The sequence below is a fragment of the Eumetopias jubatus genome, unplaced genomic scaffold (genome assembly GCF_037043125.1).
Source record: "Eumetopias jubatus isolate StellerSeaLion01/CBP00866 unplaced genomic scaffold, mEumJub1_p1.0 scaffold_12, whole genome shotgun sequence".
Classification (NCBI taxonomy): Eukaryota; Metazoa; Chordata; class Mammalia; order Carnivora; family Otariidae; genus Eumetopias; species Eumetopias jubatus.
Window position 1 is genome coordinate 47,872,094 of NW_028274818.1, and position 18,994 is coordinate 47,891,087.

Here is an 18,994-nt window from a genome sequence, read left to right on the forward strand (position 1 = left end):
CTCCCAAGGACCATACTTGGTTGTGGGGGAGTGGCAGTGCTGAAAGGCATAGGTTGATTAATCTCGGCTGGAAGCAATGGGAGATTCTGAAGCCAAAGGAGCAGGCAAAGCTTTAAACCATGAAGAAGTGCCAAAATACAAAATATGGAATCCAAAAGGCTGTCAAATCCAAGTAAGCCAAAAGCAGGTACCAAAATCTGCTAAAAGTAGGGTACCAGAGAGAGGAAAGCAAACACTGAGGAGGCAGTAATAGGATGAGAGTTGGGGAAAATTCCTGGGTGATTTCCTAGAATATCTAACAGATTAGGGTTTGCAGTGTGCTTTTGTGGACCAGCCAGGGCATGGTCATTGATGATCCAGCCCATTTAAAGGACCGATTAGAGCATCCCTGAAGTGGGAAGTATTACTCATGACCACTGTATTGGCCCACACCCATCCCAAGGTATTGGTTATTGGAGTTAAAATGGCATCAGGGGTCGTTGGTCACTCTTCAGCCCATATAGATGGCTCCTGATCTCAGGTTGGCAGATGTTGGAAAAAATAATAAAGGAGGAAGTAGGGTCATGCTGATTCAGGCCTAGCCAGAGCCAGGAACAGAACAATTAGGAGTGAATGCCAGGGCAATAAGGTAATAATAATGGCTTTTAAGACCCTTAAGAATTCCTTGTAGCATGGCTCCTTTTGTCAAAGGCAGATTTACCTACAGGTCTGGGGAGTGTATGGTATCACCCATTCGTTGGTCTCTGCTGTCTGGTTCAGTCAACATTTAAATTTCTCATTAGCTTGCCAGAGGGCACCTTCCAGCTCGGCTCAAGCAGCCTGTGATATCTTCAACTATTAACTGACCGTTGGGATGGGAGTGCTTGGTGGGTGGGAAATATCGGGACTAAGTTGTATGAAACTGTGAATGGTCAAGGGAAACTCTGTTGAGACTAGTAAGGTGAGCTGATGGTGCTGTCTGCAAGTTCCCAGTACCAGAAGTCTCCTCTTGACACCCAGGTGCTGCCTTCTAGCTGGTTACTGATCTTGAAATGATGTGTGGAGGACAAGTTGGACAGTATAATCCAAAACTAAGATGTGTACTAGGGAAATTTTTCTCTGGAAATTTAATATTAATAGAGCAGTGGTGCCTTAGTTCAGGCTGCTATGACAGAATACCATAAGGTGGCTTACAAACAACAAATTTCTCAGTTGAGGCTGGGAAGTCCAAGACGCCAGTAGATTTGGCAACTGGTGATGGCCCAATTCCTGGTTCCAAGATAGGTGTCTTCTTACTACGTCCCCACATGGTGTAAGGGGGCAGCTCCCTGTGGTCTTTTTTATAAGGGCACTCATCCCATTCATGAGGGCTCCACCCTCATGACCTAATCACCTGCTAAAGGCCTCACTCCTGAAACCATCACATCAGAGGCTAGGATTTCAACATAGGAATTCTGGGGCAACACCAACATGGAGTCTACCATAGGCAGTAAGCTGATAAAAGGGGAGGTGTTCCAGTTTGGAGCTGGAGTCCACCGTGACCAAAAGGACATGGCCGTGAGATTGGCACAAGTCTATGACAGATTCTGTGACAGTGGTATTCCAGGGCATTTGGCGATGGGCAGGGACTCTTAGGTCCGTCTAGACCTCCATTTGTTGTGCAGGCATGTGACTTAATGGCTGGTGGACTGCAGGTCGTTGCCACTCCAGCTCACCAGAAGGAGGTCAGCTTTAAGGAGGCTTTGCAGGCTCTCCTTAAGAACTTCACGGGCCACCCTGGCTCACCAAGAGTATCAGGTTGGTGCTGGAGCCCTCCAGTTTGGACTCCCCTAAATCTGGGAGAGCCAGCAGGTCATTCCGTCCATGCCTCTACATCCTGTCTCTTTGAGGGCCGGGTCTGGATGGCTGAGTAAGTATAATCCTCCTTATTAAATTCTTCCTGGTGGCTACAGTGTTCTTTGGCAGAGTCTACTGGGTCTATGAGGGTTCTGATGTCTCTAGAATTTTGGCTTGTGTGTCAGTGCATTTGCTCAGTGGTTGAGCTGAGCAGTAAGCAGAGGATACAGAAATCAAATGCTTTAAAAAGAGGGGTCATCAACTGCACATCCAGCTTTTTCTGACTTGGAGAGGCAATACAGCCCTGTAACTGCAAGCGTGGGTTCAGCCCCTAGACGTCACTCACTCCAGCACTCACTAGATGTGAAACCTTAAACATGCTACCTAGCCTGACAGGAATGGGGATAAAAGTATAACCCACATGACAGAGTTGTTGTGATTACATGAGATAACATATGAAGTGCTTAGTACAGTGCTTACTCAAAGTAAATCCTCAGGAAATGACTACTACTGTTTTTCTGATTTTACCCCAGTAGCTCTAAATGGCAGCGATCTAGCTGTATCCAAATAGAAGCCTGGCCCCCTACACAGCTCACCCCCATGCTCAAAGGTTGCCCTGGTGGCCAGCAGCTCCTGCGCCCAGGGTGGTTGTTCTTGGACAGGACCAGGTTAAGAACTGGCACATGGGGTCTCTTGTGTTAGAATCCCACCCCAGTATTTCAAGCATTTGTTTTAAAGGTGCACAGCTCTTCGAGAGGTCCGCCTTTGCACATCTGAGCAGAGCGGCTGGTCTCACCTCGCACAAGCAGGACAGCTTCCCCTGGCAGCCCAGCCACCAGGCATGTGCAGCAAGCACCACTCCCTCCACTCGGCTTGGGAGCCTACCGCAGGGTCACTGGGGAAAGCATGGCAAGGTCTTGAGGACTATCTCAAACTTCCCACGAATTAGCTGCTTGGGAAAGCAGAGCTGCCTGGGCTAACTTTCAGGGAGCACCAGTGCAGACACCTTTCCTGTAGCATCCCTCCTTTTAAAACCACCTAACATCTGTTATGCCCTCCTACCACCACCCTTATTTTCTTCTGGGCATTTCCTTTGCCCATACTGTGTTCTGGTTTGGTGGAATAGTAGAGCAAGGTGTCCTTCCTTCCCTCGAAGGCAGCTAGAGATCCCTGACACCCTCTCACCATCACTTGTATATCCATGGGGTGGTTTGTGACCCTAGGGCAGCCCTTCCTTCTCTCAGGACTTTAAAACTTTAGCAAAAAAATCTAAAGACAGAAGAAAAGATTGGAGTTCATTTGGTGGTAACAACTAGGGGAGACGGTGGAGCAATTCTTGCTCCTGAAATCTAAAACTATCTGGTCCCATCTGTTCCTAGCCTGGCTCTTTAAGACTTCCCTTCAGTGGCGCCTGGGTGACTCAGTTGGTTAAGCATCTGCCTTTGGCTCAGGTCATGATCCCAGCATCCTGGGATTGAGCCCTATGTCAGGCTCCTCACTCAGCAGGGAGTCTGCTTCTCCCTTTCCCTCTGCCTGCTGCTCCCCCTGCTTATGCTCTTTCTCTCTCAAAAAAAAAAAAAAAAAAAGACTTCCCCTTCAACCCCCTGAGCTCCCCGACACACTTTCAATAAATTAGCCTTCTATGTGTGTTTGCAAGAGTGGGTTTCTCTGGCTCACAACCAAACCACCTAACTAGGTGCCAAACATCTCATCCTAATTGTAGTGGCAGCAGGCTTAACTCTGGCCTTTAGAGACTGAGCTGTCCACCCGATGGAGCTGCCACGTTCTGAGGGGCAAGGTTCTCATGTTCAGGGAGAGGGGCTGCTGATTTGTATGGAAATGACCACTCATTCCTGCAAAGTGGGAAATCAATTAAGAAGTATTCGGAGGGGCACCTGGGTGGCTCAGTTGGTTAAGCGTCTGCCTTCGGCTCAGGTCATGATCCCAGGGTCCTGGGATCGAGTCCCGATCAGGCTCCCTGCTCTGTGGGGAGCCTGCCACTCCCCCTGCTTGTGCTCTCTCTGACAAATAAATAAAATCTTTTAAAAAAAAAAAAAAAGCAGCAGCAGCAGCAGGTGGGGAAATCCCACCAAAAAGCCTCCAAATTTTCTAGGATCACCTAAGAATCTCTTTGGGAAAGGGTAGGGCTGGCTATGCCCCAGCAAGCGAGAACTGTAAGCAGGGGCCAAGAGCGGCGGCTCTGGCTGTCAGCTAGGCCACAAGCACAGCCAACTGTCTGAAGTCAGGTTTCTTCACTCAGACTTCAAGAGTCATCCAGTGGGCTCAGGTGGACAGACCCTAAGCATTTTTGAAACCCAATCCTATACCTACTTTGATGATGGCAGAGGCAGGCCTGGCCAGGGACTGGGCTAAAAAAAGACTGGGGACTCTGAGTCACAGGGTTTCTGAGGCTTAGGGAACAGGCAAGCGTCTAAAATTCAGAGATAAATCCAAAGGAACAGCAAATATGTGAGCCAAAGCAGGTGCATAGGTATTTGGAGCCAGAGATCAGAGCAAATGCAAGTGTGCGGGAGCAGTAAGGTAGGAGGGGGTCCTTGCCAAGTGCTTGCCCCAAATGTCCATTTGTCACTCGCAACTTATTTTTGCAGGTTAGTCCATCTCTAGTGCCTCAGTGGATATGGGGTCATGAACAGAGCAGACAAGTGAGGCTATCAAAGCGAAAAATGGTGATTCTGGGTGAATCTTCAGCAGCATTCCTAAATTTCAGTACAATCTTCCATCCTTTCCCTGTGAAGGAAACCATCTGAGCAGTGGCCTGGTGGCCCATCACCACTGTCAAACATCCAGACACAGGTCCAGTAAGCAGGGGGCTCTGACACCCATCAGTTCTGTGACCTTGGGGAGTCTTATAACCATTTGGGGGGGGCTCAGTTTAATCTTCTGAGAAATGGGATAATAACAGCATCTCCCCCACCTACTTTGTAGAGTTATTGTGAAAATCAAATAAATCATAAAAATGCCTGAAATCATAAGAAATCTGAAAATGCTGCCAAAACCCAAGAGCATTATCAGGCTCCTCTCTTTTAAACTGAAAAAAAAAATGCTTTGTATTTTGCCACTCTTCTCTGCAGAGTTCAGAATCTTCAAAAAGCATTATTTGCTTGACAAGAACTGACACTTTTCACAGACCTCTATTAGGAAATCATTTGAAGAGGCCAGCAAACTTTGGCACAAGCTTTTTTTAATCTGGGAGATGAACTAATGCACTTATTCCCTACAGCTTTCACTGTGACTTTTAAAAAGAAAATGTTCTTGGGTTGTATGTCATGACTTTTCTAGTAGCTGTTGCACAGGGAGTCTCTACAGTTGAGCCACAGGGTCAGCTAAGTAGCACACAGAGATCAGTGAGGGGAGCCCAGCTGAAGCCCAGCACCCTAAGGATGCTACTTGGACTTGGTCTTGGATTTAGTCCGGGGTCTGGGTTTAGCGCTGAGAGGACCTTCCTTGCACTGTACCTCTGAAAAGTCAAAAAAAAAAAAAAAAAATCAGAGTATTGTAGTAACAATATCTAATATTTACTAAGGACTTTTAACTTTACAAAGCTTTTTAAAAATTCCATTCTGGGGCGCCTGGGTGGCTCAGTTGGTTAAGTAACTGCTTTCGGCTCAGGTCATGATCCTGGAGTCCTGGGATCTAGTCCCACATCGGGCTCCCTGCTCAGCAGGGAGTCTGCTTCTCCCTCTGACCCTCCCCCCCTTGTGCTCTCTCTCTCTCTCTCTCTCATTCTCTCTCTCTCAAATAAATAAAATCTTTAAAAAAAAAAATTCCATTCTGCCTAACTCCCAAGCTACAAACAGGCAGTATGCCCAAAATTTGACTCTAAGTTGGTTACTGGGATTCAGAATGCATTTTCCCAAAGTTAAAGTGTAATCATTTAGTTACCTGAGTTCTGGATCCTGGAAAAGAGGACTATGTGATCAAGGAGAATAGAGAAACAGAAAGAACATTTCCGCCTTCCTTCCTATACATATCCCAAGCTTGGAGGAAACAAAACAATTCAAATAGAGCTAGTATCCAAAGTCCTCCCACACCCATTCCTGCACTCCTGTTCTGTCTCCTGTGCACAGACCCAATTCAGGCCCAGCCCTCAGGATGGAGGCAAGAGGCCTCTCGCCATCAAGCCGGCTCTCCTTGGCTGCTCCATGACACCAAGCTTGTCACTTTGAATCCTTCTGACTGGCTGCTGCCACCTCCATCCCACACTTGGTCATCTTGTTCATGCCCTTGTCTTGCTCTTAGTGTCTCTCCCGGGTCCTAGCTCCTAACTGTAGGCTTCACTGAGATTAGAGCCTAAGCCACTATTCATCTTCGTAAACTTCCCTCTCAATTCCTGTCTTCATTCACAGCTCAGAGCACAATGATTTCCTAATTATTAAAAAGACTGACACAAAAACAAAAATAAATATGTCTTCTGCTCCGTCCAGATCTTCCCCCTGTCCTACATCCACAAGCCTCCCTCCTTTACCATATATAACTGTCCATTCTTCACTGCACAACTCTAGAGGGAAACGTGATCTCATGCTCCAAGTCACACAAATATGATGCTGCATATGCCATAGGAATCTCATATTGCTCTGGAGGGTCTGCATTTTTCAAAGGAGCTGCCTGCAAACCCTAAGGAATGTCCAACTTATAGATCTTTCTGGGGAAAACGTTCAGGTCTCCTACATGGCATGTGAAGGGCTTGGCTTAGGAGCCGATTCCCCTAAGCTTTGCAGAGCCTCTCCTCCTCCACCTGTGAGCCCCCGGGAATGACTCTGAGGGAGTATTTGGAAGGAGGGCAAAGGGTGGCTATGTTTGTGTAGGCAATTGTATATATAGATTGGGGACTAACTGTATACAGTTATCCTCTACTTAAAATTATTAATACTTTTCATTCTGGATTTAACCTCATCCCCAAGATCTTTATGGAAATGGAAGAAAATAACATCACTCATTCCATACTGAGCTAACCTCTCCAGTTTAACATGCAGGTCTTTTGCATGGTTTGCATATTTATTTTTCTGTAATCTGGAAAAAGTCTAGTTTTCAAACCATCAGGATAAAATTACAGTGTAAGATGAAAATGTTTTAATCCACAAAAACTATCTCCCATATATTCAAACCTAAAGCTAAAGGATTGTCACACTTGGAATAATTAGCGTCTTACCAGTTGAGAGGTAACAGGAGGAGAGAAAATGAGCTCAGTCTGGTGACAGTACAAACACAATGTACCTGGGTGGAAGACTGTGGGGCACTGGCTAACCAACCGCTTTGGCTGGGGGCATAGGTGAAAATAGGGATGAGAAAGAGACAGAAGTCGCGATCCTCCCTATCCTATCCCTTGCACCAGGAATTGTCCTGGGAACACACCAAAGGGTGAAGGTGAGAGCAAAAATCAAAAACTAGCCTCCAATCCTGGGGTTTACTGAGAACTGCCTGAGGGCAGGTTATTGCACTAATTAGAGATAAGAAAATAAAGAGTTAAATTCCTTTTCCTGTAGAATAATGAAATAATGATTATTTTCATCATAGAAAATCAAACAAGTACCAAAAACCAAAGTCAAAATTCACCACAAACCTCCATCAACCAGAGACAATGTCTATCAATATTTGGATACAATTTCCTTCTTGGTCTTTTTTCTAGCTTTATAAACGTGTGTTTTCTTGCATTTGATATTCAAACATAAGAATTTCCAGGACACCTGGGTGGCGCAGTCAGTTAAGCATCTGACTTTTGGTTTCGGCTCAGGGCTCAGGTCGTGACCTCAGGGTCATGAGATCAAGCCCTGCATCAGGCTCTGCACTCAGCGTGGAGTTTGCTTGGGTTTCTCTCTCCCTCTGCCCCTCCCCCTGCTCATTCTCACTTCTCTCTCTCTCTCTCTAAAATAAATTTTAAAAAAGAATTTCCCGGGGCACCTGTGTAGGTCAGTTGGTTAATCGTCTGCCTTCAGCTCAGGTCATGATCCCAGAGTTCTGGGATTGAGCCCCGCATCAGGCTCCCTGCTCAGCAGGGAGTCTGCTTCTCCATCTGCCTGTCACCCCACTCATGCTCTCTCTCTCAAATAGATAAAATCTTTTTAAAAAACTTCCATGTCATTATAAACCATTTTAATAGTGGTATACTATTCAAGTATATTAGTATAACATAATTTAACTTTTCTTCCATGATTGGAGAGGTAGGTTGCCTCTATTATATACAGTGATACATTGAACATCTTTGTGCATTAATCTTTTTTTCTGTATTTAGGATTATTTCCTTGGCCTAGATCCTCAAGAATAAAATTATTAGGTCAAAGTATATGCATGTATTTAAGGGATATCTATACATACTCTCAAATTATTTTCTGAAAAAGTTACATGTCTGTCCACCCACAAGTATTATCTGTAAAACAAACGAGTTTGCCCCTTGTGATCAGCATTATATTCTTTCATTTTTAAAAATCTTTGCCAGTTTTACACTGATCTATGCACTAGCCTAATCATATTTGATCATATTCTGCTTTTTTTGTATTGTTCTGTTTTTGTTTTTATCTTTTTTTTTTCTCTTTCTTTTTTCTTTCTTTCCCTTTCTTTTCCCCTGGTTTCAGGTCTTTTCTGATTTGTATACAGTATATTTGCTGGGGACGTTGTTAACCTGTTAGCATTTTGTTCTCTCATTCATCTATTCTCCTCTGGACAAAATGACAAGATGAAAAAAATCACCTCAGCAAAAAGAACAAGAGGTAGTACCGTCAGCCAGGGACCTACTCAATACAGACATTAGTACAATGTCGGACCTAGAGTTCAGAATCATGACTTTAAAGATACTAGCTGGGCTTGAAAAAAGCATGGAAGTTATTAGAGAAACGCTTTCTGGAGAAATAAAAGAACTAAAATCTAACCAAGTTGAAATCAAAAAGGCTATTGATGAGGTGCAATCAAAAATGGGGGCACTAACTGCTAGGATAAATGAGGCAGAAGAGAGAATCAGCAATATAGAAGACCAAATGATGGAAAATAAAGAGAGATAAACAACTACAGGATCACGAGGGCAGAATTCGAAAGATAAGTGATACGATAAGATGAAACATTAGAATAATTGGGATCCCAGAAGAAGAAGGAAGAGAGAGAGGGGCAGAAGGTATATTGGAGCAAATAATAGCAGAGAACTTCCCTAATGTGGGGAAGGAAACAGGCATCAAAATCCAGGAGGCACAGAGAACCCCTCTCAAAATCAATAATAATAGGTCAACACCCTGACATCTAATAGTAAAACTTATGAGTCTCAGAGACAAAGAGAAAATCCTGAAAGCAGCTCGGGAGAAGAGATATGTAACCTACAATGGTAGAAATATTAGATTGGCAACAGACCTATCCACAGACCTGGCAGGCCAGAAAGGACTGGCATATCTTCAGAGCACTAAACGAGAAAAATATGCAGCCAAGAATACTATATCCACCTAGGCTGTCATTGAAAATAGAAGGAGAGATAAAAAGCTTCCAGGACAAACAAAAACTAAAGGAATTTGCAAACACGAAACCAGCCCTCCAAGAGATATTGAAAGGGGTCCTCTAAGCAAAGAGAGAGCCTAAAAGCAGCATAGATCAGAAAGGAACACAGACAATATACAGTAACAGTCACCTTACAGGCAATACAATGGCACTAAATTCATACCTTTCAATAGTTACCCTGAATGTAAATGGGCTAAATGCCCCAATCAAAAGACACAGGCTATTAGACTGGATTAAAAAACAAGACCCATCAATATGCTGTCTGCAAGAGACTCATTTTAGACCCAAAGACACCCCCACATTGAAAGTGAGGGGGTGGAAAACAATTTACCATGCTAATGGACACCAAAAGAAAGCTGGGGTGGCAATCCTTCTATCAGACAAATTAGATTTTAAAACAAAGACTGTAATAAGAGATGAAGAAGGACACTCTATCCTACTTAAAGGGTCTATCCAACAAGAAGATCTAACAATTGTAAATATCTATGCCCCTAACATGGGAGCAGCCAATTATATAAGGCAATTAATAACAAAAGCAAAGAAACACATTGACAACAATACAATAATAGTGGGGGACTTTAACACACCCCTCACTCAAATGGACAGATCATCTAAGCAAAAGATCAACAAGGAAATAAAGACTTGAAATGACACACTGGACCAAATGGGACTTCACAGACATATTCAGAATATTCCATCCCAAAGCAACGGAATACACATTCTTCTCTAGTGCCCATGGAACATTCTCCAGAATTAATCACATCCTAGGTCACAAATCAGGTCTCAACCGGTACCAAAAGATTGGGATCATTCCCTGCATATTTTCAGACCACAATGCTTTGAAACTAGAACTCAATCACAAGAGGAAAGTCGGAAGGAACTCAAATACATGGAGGCTAAAGAGCAACCTACTAAAGAATGAATGGGTCAACCAGGAAATTAAAGAAGAATTCAAAAAATTCATGGAAACCAATGAAAATGAAAACACAAGTGTTCAAAATCTTTGGGATACAGCAAAGGCAGTCCTGAGAGGAAAGTATATAGCAATACAAGCCTTTCTCAAGAAACAAGAAAGGTCTCAAATACACAAGCTAACCCTACACCTAAAGGAGCTGGAGAAAGAACAGCAAATAAAGCCTAAACCCAGCAGGAAAAGAGAAATCATAAAGATCAGAGCAGAAATCAATGAACTAGAAACCAAAAGAACAGTAGAACAGATCAACAAAACTAGGAGCTGGTTCTTTGAAAGAATTAACAAGATTGATAAACCCCTGGTCAGACTTATCAAAAAGAAAAGAGAAATGACCCAAATCAACAAAATCATGAATAAGAGGAAAGATCACACCAACACCAAAGAAATACAAACAATTATAAGAACATATTATGAGCAATTCTATGCCAGCAAATTAGATAACCTGGAAGAAATGGGTGCATTCCTAGAGATGTATCAACTACCAAAATTGAACCAGGAAGAAATAGAAAACCTGAACAGACCTATAGCCACTAAGGAAATTGAAGCAGTCATCAAAAATCTCCCAAGAAACAAAAGCCCAGGGCCAGATGGCTTCCCAGGGGAATTCTATCAGACATTTAAAGAAGAATTAATACCTATTCTCCTGAAACTGTTCCAAAAAATAGAAATGGAAGGGAAACTTCCAAACTCATTTTATGAGACCAGCACTACCTTGATCCCAAAACCAAAGACCCCATCAAAAAGGAGAATTACAGACCAATATCCTTGATGAACATGGATGCAAAAATTCTCACCAAAATACTAGCCAATAGGATCCAACAGTACATTAAAAGGATTATTCACCACAACCAAGTGGGATTTATCCCTGGGCTGCAAGGATGGTTCAACAACCGCAAATCAATCAACGTGATACAATACATTAACAAAAGAAAGAACAAGAATCATATGATCCTCTCAATAGATGCAGAAAAAGCATCTGACAAAGTACAGCATCCTTTCTTGATCAAAACTCTTCAGAGTATAGGGATAGAGGGTACATACCTCAATATCATAAAAGCCATCTATGAAAAACCTACAGAGAATATCATTCTCAATGGGGAAAAGCTGAGAGCTTTTCCCCTAAGGTCAGGAACGCGGCAGGGATGTCCACTCTCACCACTGCTATTCAACATAGTATTAGAAGTCCTAGCCACAGCAATCAGACAACAAAAAGAAATCAAAGGCATCCAAATCGGCAAAGAGGAAGTCAAACTCTCACTCTTTGCAGATGATATGATACTGTATGTGGAAAACCCAAAAGACTCCACCCCAAAACTGCTAGAACTCATACAGGAATTCAGTAAAGTAGCAGGATATAAAATCAATGCACAGAAATCACTGGCATTCCTATACACCAACAACAAGACAGAAGAGAGACAAATCAAGGAGTCAATCCCGTTTACAATTGCACCCAAAACCATAAGATACCTAGGAATAAATTTAACCAAAGAGGCAAAGGATCTGTACTCAGAAAACTATAAAATACTCATGAAAGAAATTGAAGAAGACACAAAGAAATGGAAAAACGTTCCATGCTTATGGATTGGGAGAACCAACATTGTGAAGACGTCAATGCTACCTAGAGCAATCTACACATTCAATGCAATCCCCATCAAAATACCATCCACTTTTTTCAAAGAAATGGAACAAATAATCCTAAAATTTGTATGGAACCAGAAGAGACCCCGAATAGCCAGAGGAATATTGAAAAAGAAAAGCAAAGCTGGTGGCATCACAATTCCGGACTTCCAGCTCTATTACAAAGCTGTCATCATCAAGACAGTATGGTACTGGCACAAAAACAGACACACAGATCAATGGAACAGAATCGAGAGCCCAGAAATGGACCCTCAACTCTATGGTCAACTTATCTTTGACAAAGCAGGAAAGAATGTCCAATGGAAAAAAGACAGTCTCTTCAACAAATGGTGTTGGGAAAATTGGACAGCCACATGCAGAAGAATGAAACTGGACCATTTCCTTACACCACACACAAAAATAGACTCCAAATGGTTGAAAGACCTAAACGTGAGACAGGAGTCCATCAAAATCCTAAAGGAGAACACAGGCAGCAACCTCTTCGACCTCAGCCGCAGCAACTTCTTCCTAGAAATATTGCCAAAGGCAAGGGAAGCAAAGGCAAAAATCAACTATTGGGATTTCATCAAGATAAAAAGCTTTTGCACAGCAAAAGAAACAGTCCACAAAACCAAAAGACAACCGACAGAATGTGAGAAAATATTTGCAAATGACATATCAGATAAAGGGCTAGTATCCAAAATCTATAAAGAACGTATCAAACTCAACACCCAAAGAACAAATAATCCAATCAAGAAATGGGCAGAAGACATGAACAGACATTTTTCCAAAGAAGACATCCAAATGGCCAACAGACACATGAAAAAGTGCTCAACGTCGCTCAGCATCAGGAAAATCCAAATCAAAACCTCAATGAGATACCACCTCACACCAGTCAGAATGGCTAAAATTAACAAGTCAGGAAACGACAGATGTTGGCGGGGATGTGGAGAAAGGGGAACCCTCCTACACTGTTGGTGGGAATGCAAGCTGGTGCAACACCTCTGGAAAACAGTATGGAGGTTCCTCAAACAGTTGAAAATAGAGCTACCATACGATCCAGCAATTGCACTACTGGGTATTTACCACAAAGATACAAATGTAGGGATCCGAAGGGGTATGTGCACCCCTATGTTTATAGCAGCAATGTCCACAATAGCCAAACTGTGGAAAGAGCCAAGACGTCCATCGACAGATGAATGGATAAAGAAAATGTGGTATATATACACAATGGAATATTATGCAGCCATCAAAAGGAATGAGATCTTCCATTTGCAATGACGTAGATGGAACTGAAGGGTGTTATGCTGAGTGAAATAAGTCAATCAGAGAAAGACATGTATCATATGACCTCACTGATATGAGGAATTCTTAATCTCAGGAAACAAACTGAGTGTTGCTGGAGTGGTGGGGAGTGGGAGGGATGGGGTGGCTGGGTGATAGACATTGGGGAGGGTATGTGCTATGGTGAGTGCTGTGAATTGTGCAAGACTGTTGAATCACAGATCTGTACTTCTGCAACAAATAATGTAACATATGTTAAGAAAAAAGAAAAAGAAGAAGATAGCAGGAGGGGAAGAATGAAGGGGAGTAAGTCAGAGGGGGAGACGAACCATGAGAGACGATGGACTCTGAAAAACAAACTGAGGGTTCTAGAGGGGAGGAGGGTAGGGGGATGGGTTAGCCTGGTGATGGGTATTCAAGAGGGCACATTCTGCATGGAGCACTGGGTGTTATGCACAAACAATGAATCATGGAACACTACATCAAAAACTAATGATGTAATATATGGTGATTAACATAACAATAAAAAATTTAAAAAAACTAATGACGTAATATATGGTGATTAATATAACAATTAAAAAATTTTAAAAAAAGGAAGACACTTATACAATACAAAAGCATAATAATAAAAAAAATCTTTGCCAGTTTTAGAAGCAAAACTTGTATTTTATGTTAGTTTCTTAGTCTACAATTGTTAGTCACTTGGTTTTCTTTTTGTGAGTTGTCTGAATAAGATAGTTATACAGTAGTTATACAGTTAGATGTATTTCCTATGAAAAATATGAACCAGTAAATCAGTATAAAGATATTAATATTCTTCTAAGATATTTGTGACCCAAACATGTTTTGTTTCATAAATATAACCTAAATAAAGCAAAATGAGAAAGCAAGCCTCACCTTTCTTTAGAGATTTTGGGGAATGTTCTACTGGTCTGATTTCTTCGTTATTGTCATCTCCTTCATCTTCTCCATCTTCTCTTTCTCCTTCATTTTCTTCTTCTTCTCTTCCTTCAAACTCCTTCTCTCTAGACCTCATCAAAATAGCCTCTAATTCTCTCTCCAGTTCTTTATTTCTTATAAGGGTATAATGAAGTTTCTCATTTACATCCTCAAACTTCTCCTCTGCTTGTCTGGCTCTGCTTTCAACCTCTCTGATGGGGACAGAGTCCAGAGAAACACAACAAAATGGAAAGGTTTGAAAAAGTTATCTTTCAAATATAGAAACTTATTGTCTAGAAGAAGCAATAGAATTAGCTAATTGCATCTGAAAGGTACAAATAAGGGAGGCAGCAGCATCAATCCTTAGGTGAGAACTGGGGTCCGGGATGCTACTTTGGATGGTAATGTCAGGGTCCGGGATGCTACTTTGGATGGTAATGTCAGCGTGGCAGTCATGCTGTGATTTAAGAATGCAATGTATTTATCAGCTCTGGGTGGAATCTGATCTTTGGGTATTTGGAATTCTCCATCAATAGGCAAGGAACCCCTTTTCAGGAGCTAATTTTGGCTTCTCTTCATTGATGTGATCCAACAAACTAAGTCCAGTAGTTTCCCTTCTTTGCCCAGGACCTCTAAAACCAGATCTTACAATCAAGAAAGCTAGTTTGAAATGTGCTTCTTACTTCCTAGAGGACCTGTTCTACGTCTACATGGCTCTGCCCTTCTCTTGGCATTCTCAACCATCTTAACTATACCGTCCTTCCTACTCTTCAGCGTATGAAGCATTCTTTCTTGAACAGAGTAGTTTCTCCTGGTTCCATTTACGTCTCTAGCTCATCTCTTAGAAACATACTGGATAGATCACTCCTAACACCCTATTCCCCACATACACACACTTTCACTTCCTCCATCTCCACTGTGGGTGAGGATGGATGTTCCTATGCAAGCAGTAGAATTCATTGCCTCCAGCAGAAGACTTGGAGATACCCATCCCACTAATAAGGATAAAAGAAGCAGAAGAAACAAAGGTAAGCCGAGAAGCGTAGATTTTCCAGCCACATCTCCTGGCCAGCAATCTTTGTAATTACCATTGTGGTGCCTCATACTCACAATAACTTCTCCTGTGTGCGTTCAATTATAGCCATTGCTTCACGATACTTTGCGGCCAATGTACCTTGATTCGCTGATTCTCTCTGACAAAGGAAATATGCGTTATGAATGAACTGAGAGTCCCAACAGTTAATACTCTACTTCTTTAGGATGTTCTGGACCAGACCTTCCAGAATATTTTTTCTACTATCCATATTTATAAAGTAGATGATTAAGCACAATCTTAACACCAAAAAAGAATAGGGACTACCTGTGGCCACATAGCATTCCAGCTTCCAAATTATTCCTGCTACGGGTGGATAAGATTTGATTAGAATTGTAAAAAAGCAGGGAAAACAATATCAATGAAAAGGAACAAGGAAGAAAAGGTTTAAAAATAAAGAGAATGGTAAACATGTTCCTGTAATAAATCAAGTTAATGATCAAAGAGATTGACTATATTTTTCTTAATAATTTACTTCACTAAGCTCTTAACATTGCAAAATCCAGTGAGATCTTTTAGTTCCTTAGGGAACTTCATAAATATCAAGGCAGTGAAAATATGAAGAAAAAACAACTCTCATTTATTTTGACTCTAAATACATTCTAGGAAAAAAGTTAAGAGGAAGGTAAAAGAAGGTATTTAGAAAACCAAAATTATAAGCATAGTTAAAAATAAATATACCATTTTCCCAGAACTGTGCACCTTTTTTTAAATTAAAGTATTGTTGACACACAATGTTACATTACTTTCAGGTGTACAGCATGCTGACTGGACAAATCTCAACATTACACTATGCTCACCACAAGTGTGGCTACCACCTGTCACCATAAGCACTATTACATGTCACTGGCTATATTCCCTATGCCCAGCGTTTCATCCCCATGATTTATTCATTCTGGTCACTGGAAGCCTGAACCTCCCACTCCCCTTCACCCCCTTTTTGCCCAGAACTGTGTTTAAAATCTCATCTATCCATGCTTCCCAACCTGAGGAATGTCAAACGTAAGCCCTACATTATAGATGGAAAGGGAGCTTAAAGAGGGTAGGCAGCCTGCCATCCTCACAGAAGGAAGGATCTAGTGGGTTAAAGCAAAACCCTCATCGAGGCCTCTTCGTTCTCAACCACACATCCCATTGCACTCTGCTAGCTTTTTCTAAAGGAAAACCAGAGAAAAGAGACTATGTTAAACATTTTCACTTTTACTCTCGCTCTTCTACTCTTTTCTTATTTCCCCAGTCACCTATTCTCCTCTTTCTGTTTTGCTCCCTTTTCTTGAGTAGCTGATTTGGAAAGTAAATGGCACTCACTGAGCCAAGATGTCCAACGACAGATGAATGGATAAAGAAGATGTGGTATATATACACAATGGAATATTACGCAGCCATCAAAAGGAATGAGATCTTGCCATTTGCAACTATGTGGCTGGAACCGGAGGGCATTATGCTGAGTGAAATAAGTCAATCAGAGAAAGACATGTATCATATGACCTCACTGATATGAGGAATTCTTAATCTCAGGAAACAAACTGAGAGTTGCTGGAGTGGTGGGGGGTGGGAGGGATGGGGTGGCTGGGTGATAGACACTGGGGAGGGTATGTGCTATGGTGAGTGCTGTGAATTGTGCAAGACTGATGAATCACAGATCTGTACCTCTGAAACCAATAATGCAATATATGTTAAGAAAAAAAAAAGAAGATAGCAGGAGGGGAAGAATGAAGGGGAGTAAATCAGAGGGGGAGACGAACCATGAGGACGATGGACTCTGAAAAACAAACTGAGGGTTCTAGAGGGGAGGAGGCGGGGGGATGGGTTAGCCTGGTGATGGGTATTGAAGAGGGCACGTTCTGCGTGGAGCACTGGGTGTTATGCACAGACAATGAATCATGGAACACTACATCAAAAACTAGTAATGTATGGTGATTAACATAACAATAAAAAATTTAAAGGGAAAATAAATGGCACTCACTGTCCAGCCAGGACCCGCAGCATGGGACCTGGCTGTGCCTAGGCCGTACACGCCACTCACTTAGTTGTTCTTTGAGCCCAAAAGAAAGGTTTTCAGAGAGAGGCTTATAGAACTGGAATTCCACACATGGTTTACAGCTGTATGAAACAACTTGATAGGTAGAAACCAGAGTAAACCAAGACTGTACTCTGTATACACGTGAGCCTTCAGACTCCGCATTCGTTCAACAGATATACAGTGGACCCTGGAACTACATGGGTCTGAACTATGCGGGTCCACTTGTACATGGATTTTTTTACAGTCCACCACTGTAAATGTATTTTCTCTTCCTTATGATTTTCTTAATAACATTTCCTTTCCTCTAGCTTACTTCATTGTAAGAATACAGTATATAATACATTATATAATACATACAGAATGTGTGTTCAATGACTGTTTATGTACCTGTAAGGCTTCTGGTCAACAGTGGGCTAGTGGTAGTTAACGTGGGCCTCATGGCCCTTGGCAGTAACGGCCTTGGACATTCCTTGTTTGTGCCAATCTGCTGTAGCTTTGCACTTGGTCTCTGACTCCCATTCTGTCTTTGACCTTTTTGATCTTCCTCAGGTTTGACTCTACTTATGGGCTTCCAACTGGACAGTATCTCCAGTTTGGGTCTATCTCAGGGAGGATCTGGCCCCAGACCCAGCTCCTTGGGATCCAAGCACTGACATAGTGCCTCATCAGCTTTGGATGTGTTTTCTAGAACCACTAATTCCAACAGCCCTTCCCTGTTGCTGTTATAAAATGGGTAAATTAGTCGCTGCTCTGGTGTACGTACATAGTACAGTGAGAGGGAAACACAGATGTCGAAGGGCCCCCTTCAGCCCAATAACAGAAGGAAGGGCAGAAAGTCTAATCTTATGTTAAAAATACTGCTGATGCCCCCAAGTCTGGCCCCTGTTCATCCTTCCTCAGTTCACAGGTGATCCAGCAAATTCTCCCATCTCCCTCATACACTTATCACTCGTTATAGCCAGCCAGAATCTCTGGTGTGAAGATGAGCCTGAACGAGACTGTTTCTAATATCTTGCTTGTTGGGGTCGCTGAGCTGTGAGTAGCACTGCTCATGCGGCCAAGCAGCGGCACTTGGAGGCCAGTGTAGCTCGGAGCCCTTTTGGTATTGCCTCCAAGAGAGCTGGTGGGTTGAGTCACCCCCTATTTCCTCCAGCCAGCTGAGATGTTACAGAATTCTGGCTGCTTGTCCTGCAGGAACAGTGTTGGAATGATTGCAATTCGGAGAGGGCCATAAGTGGTGCTGTACGACCAGGTTCCAGAACTGATTGAACTGGGCCGCAGCTGAAGGCAGAGCAGCCTTCTCCCAGGAGGGGCAGTGGAAAAGTCGGTGCAGCTTAACAGGATCACTGAGTTCACCAGTGAATAGGGCCCAGTTCCAAATTGGGTGTGCCTGTTTCAGGCACAGCAGGCCATGTCATGTACACGGGGCCTGCTTTGAGTATACTCCTCAGGAATTCCCACAAAGCCCTAACTCCCAGCTAATTGAGGAGCATTTTGCATAGTGGATGATCCAGCCCCATTATGGTGGACACTAGGCATCAGGCAATGGTATGAATGAGGACAAGCTATTAGTCTGCCCAAGCTGGTGGTGACTTACCACCCCTCCTGTTGAGATATCATTCATATCTCAACCCCCAGAAAAATTCCATCCCGGAGTCACCTGCAGGAAGGGATAGTAAGAGTAACTGGAATCTCCATGCTCAGGTTCCTAGCTTCTCAGAGGTCTGGAGCTATTTCTTGCTAGAAACCTGGGACC

General features: G+C 42.7%; 1 protein-coding gene across 1 annotated transcript in view; it reads right to left on the reverse strand.

Moving 5' to 3' along the window:
- Positions 1-5,219: 5,219 nt before the first annotated feature.
- The window catches only part of AXDND1 (axonemal dynein light chain domain containing 1), a 98,249-nt gene continuing 84,474 nt past the window's right edge, over positions 5,220-18,994 (reverse strand). Inside the window, exons 24-26 of the mRNA XM_028121530.2 lie at positions 15,233-15,315; positions 14,081-14,334; positions 5,220-5,293 (exon numbers count right to left, since the gene is read on the reverse strand). Of these exons, the coding sequence (XP_027977331.2) occupies positions 5,220-5,293; positions 14,081-14,334; positions 15,233-15,315 (411 nt within the window). The remainder of the gene's footprint in view (positions 5,294-14,080; positions 14,335-15,232; positions 15,316-18,994) is intronic.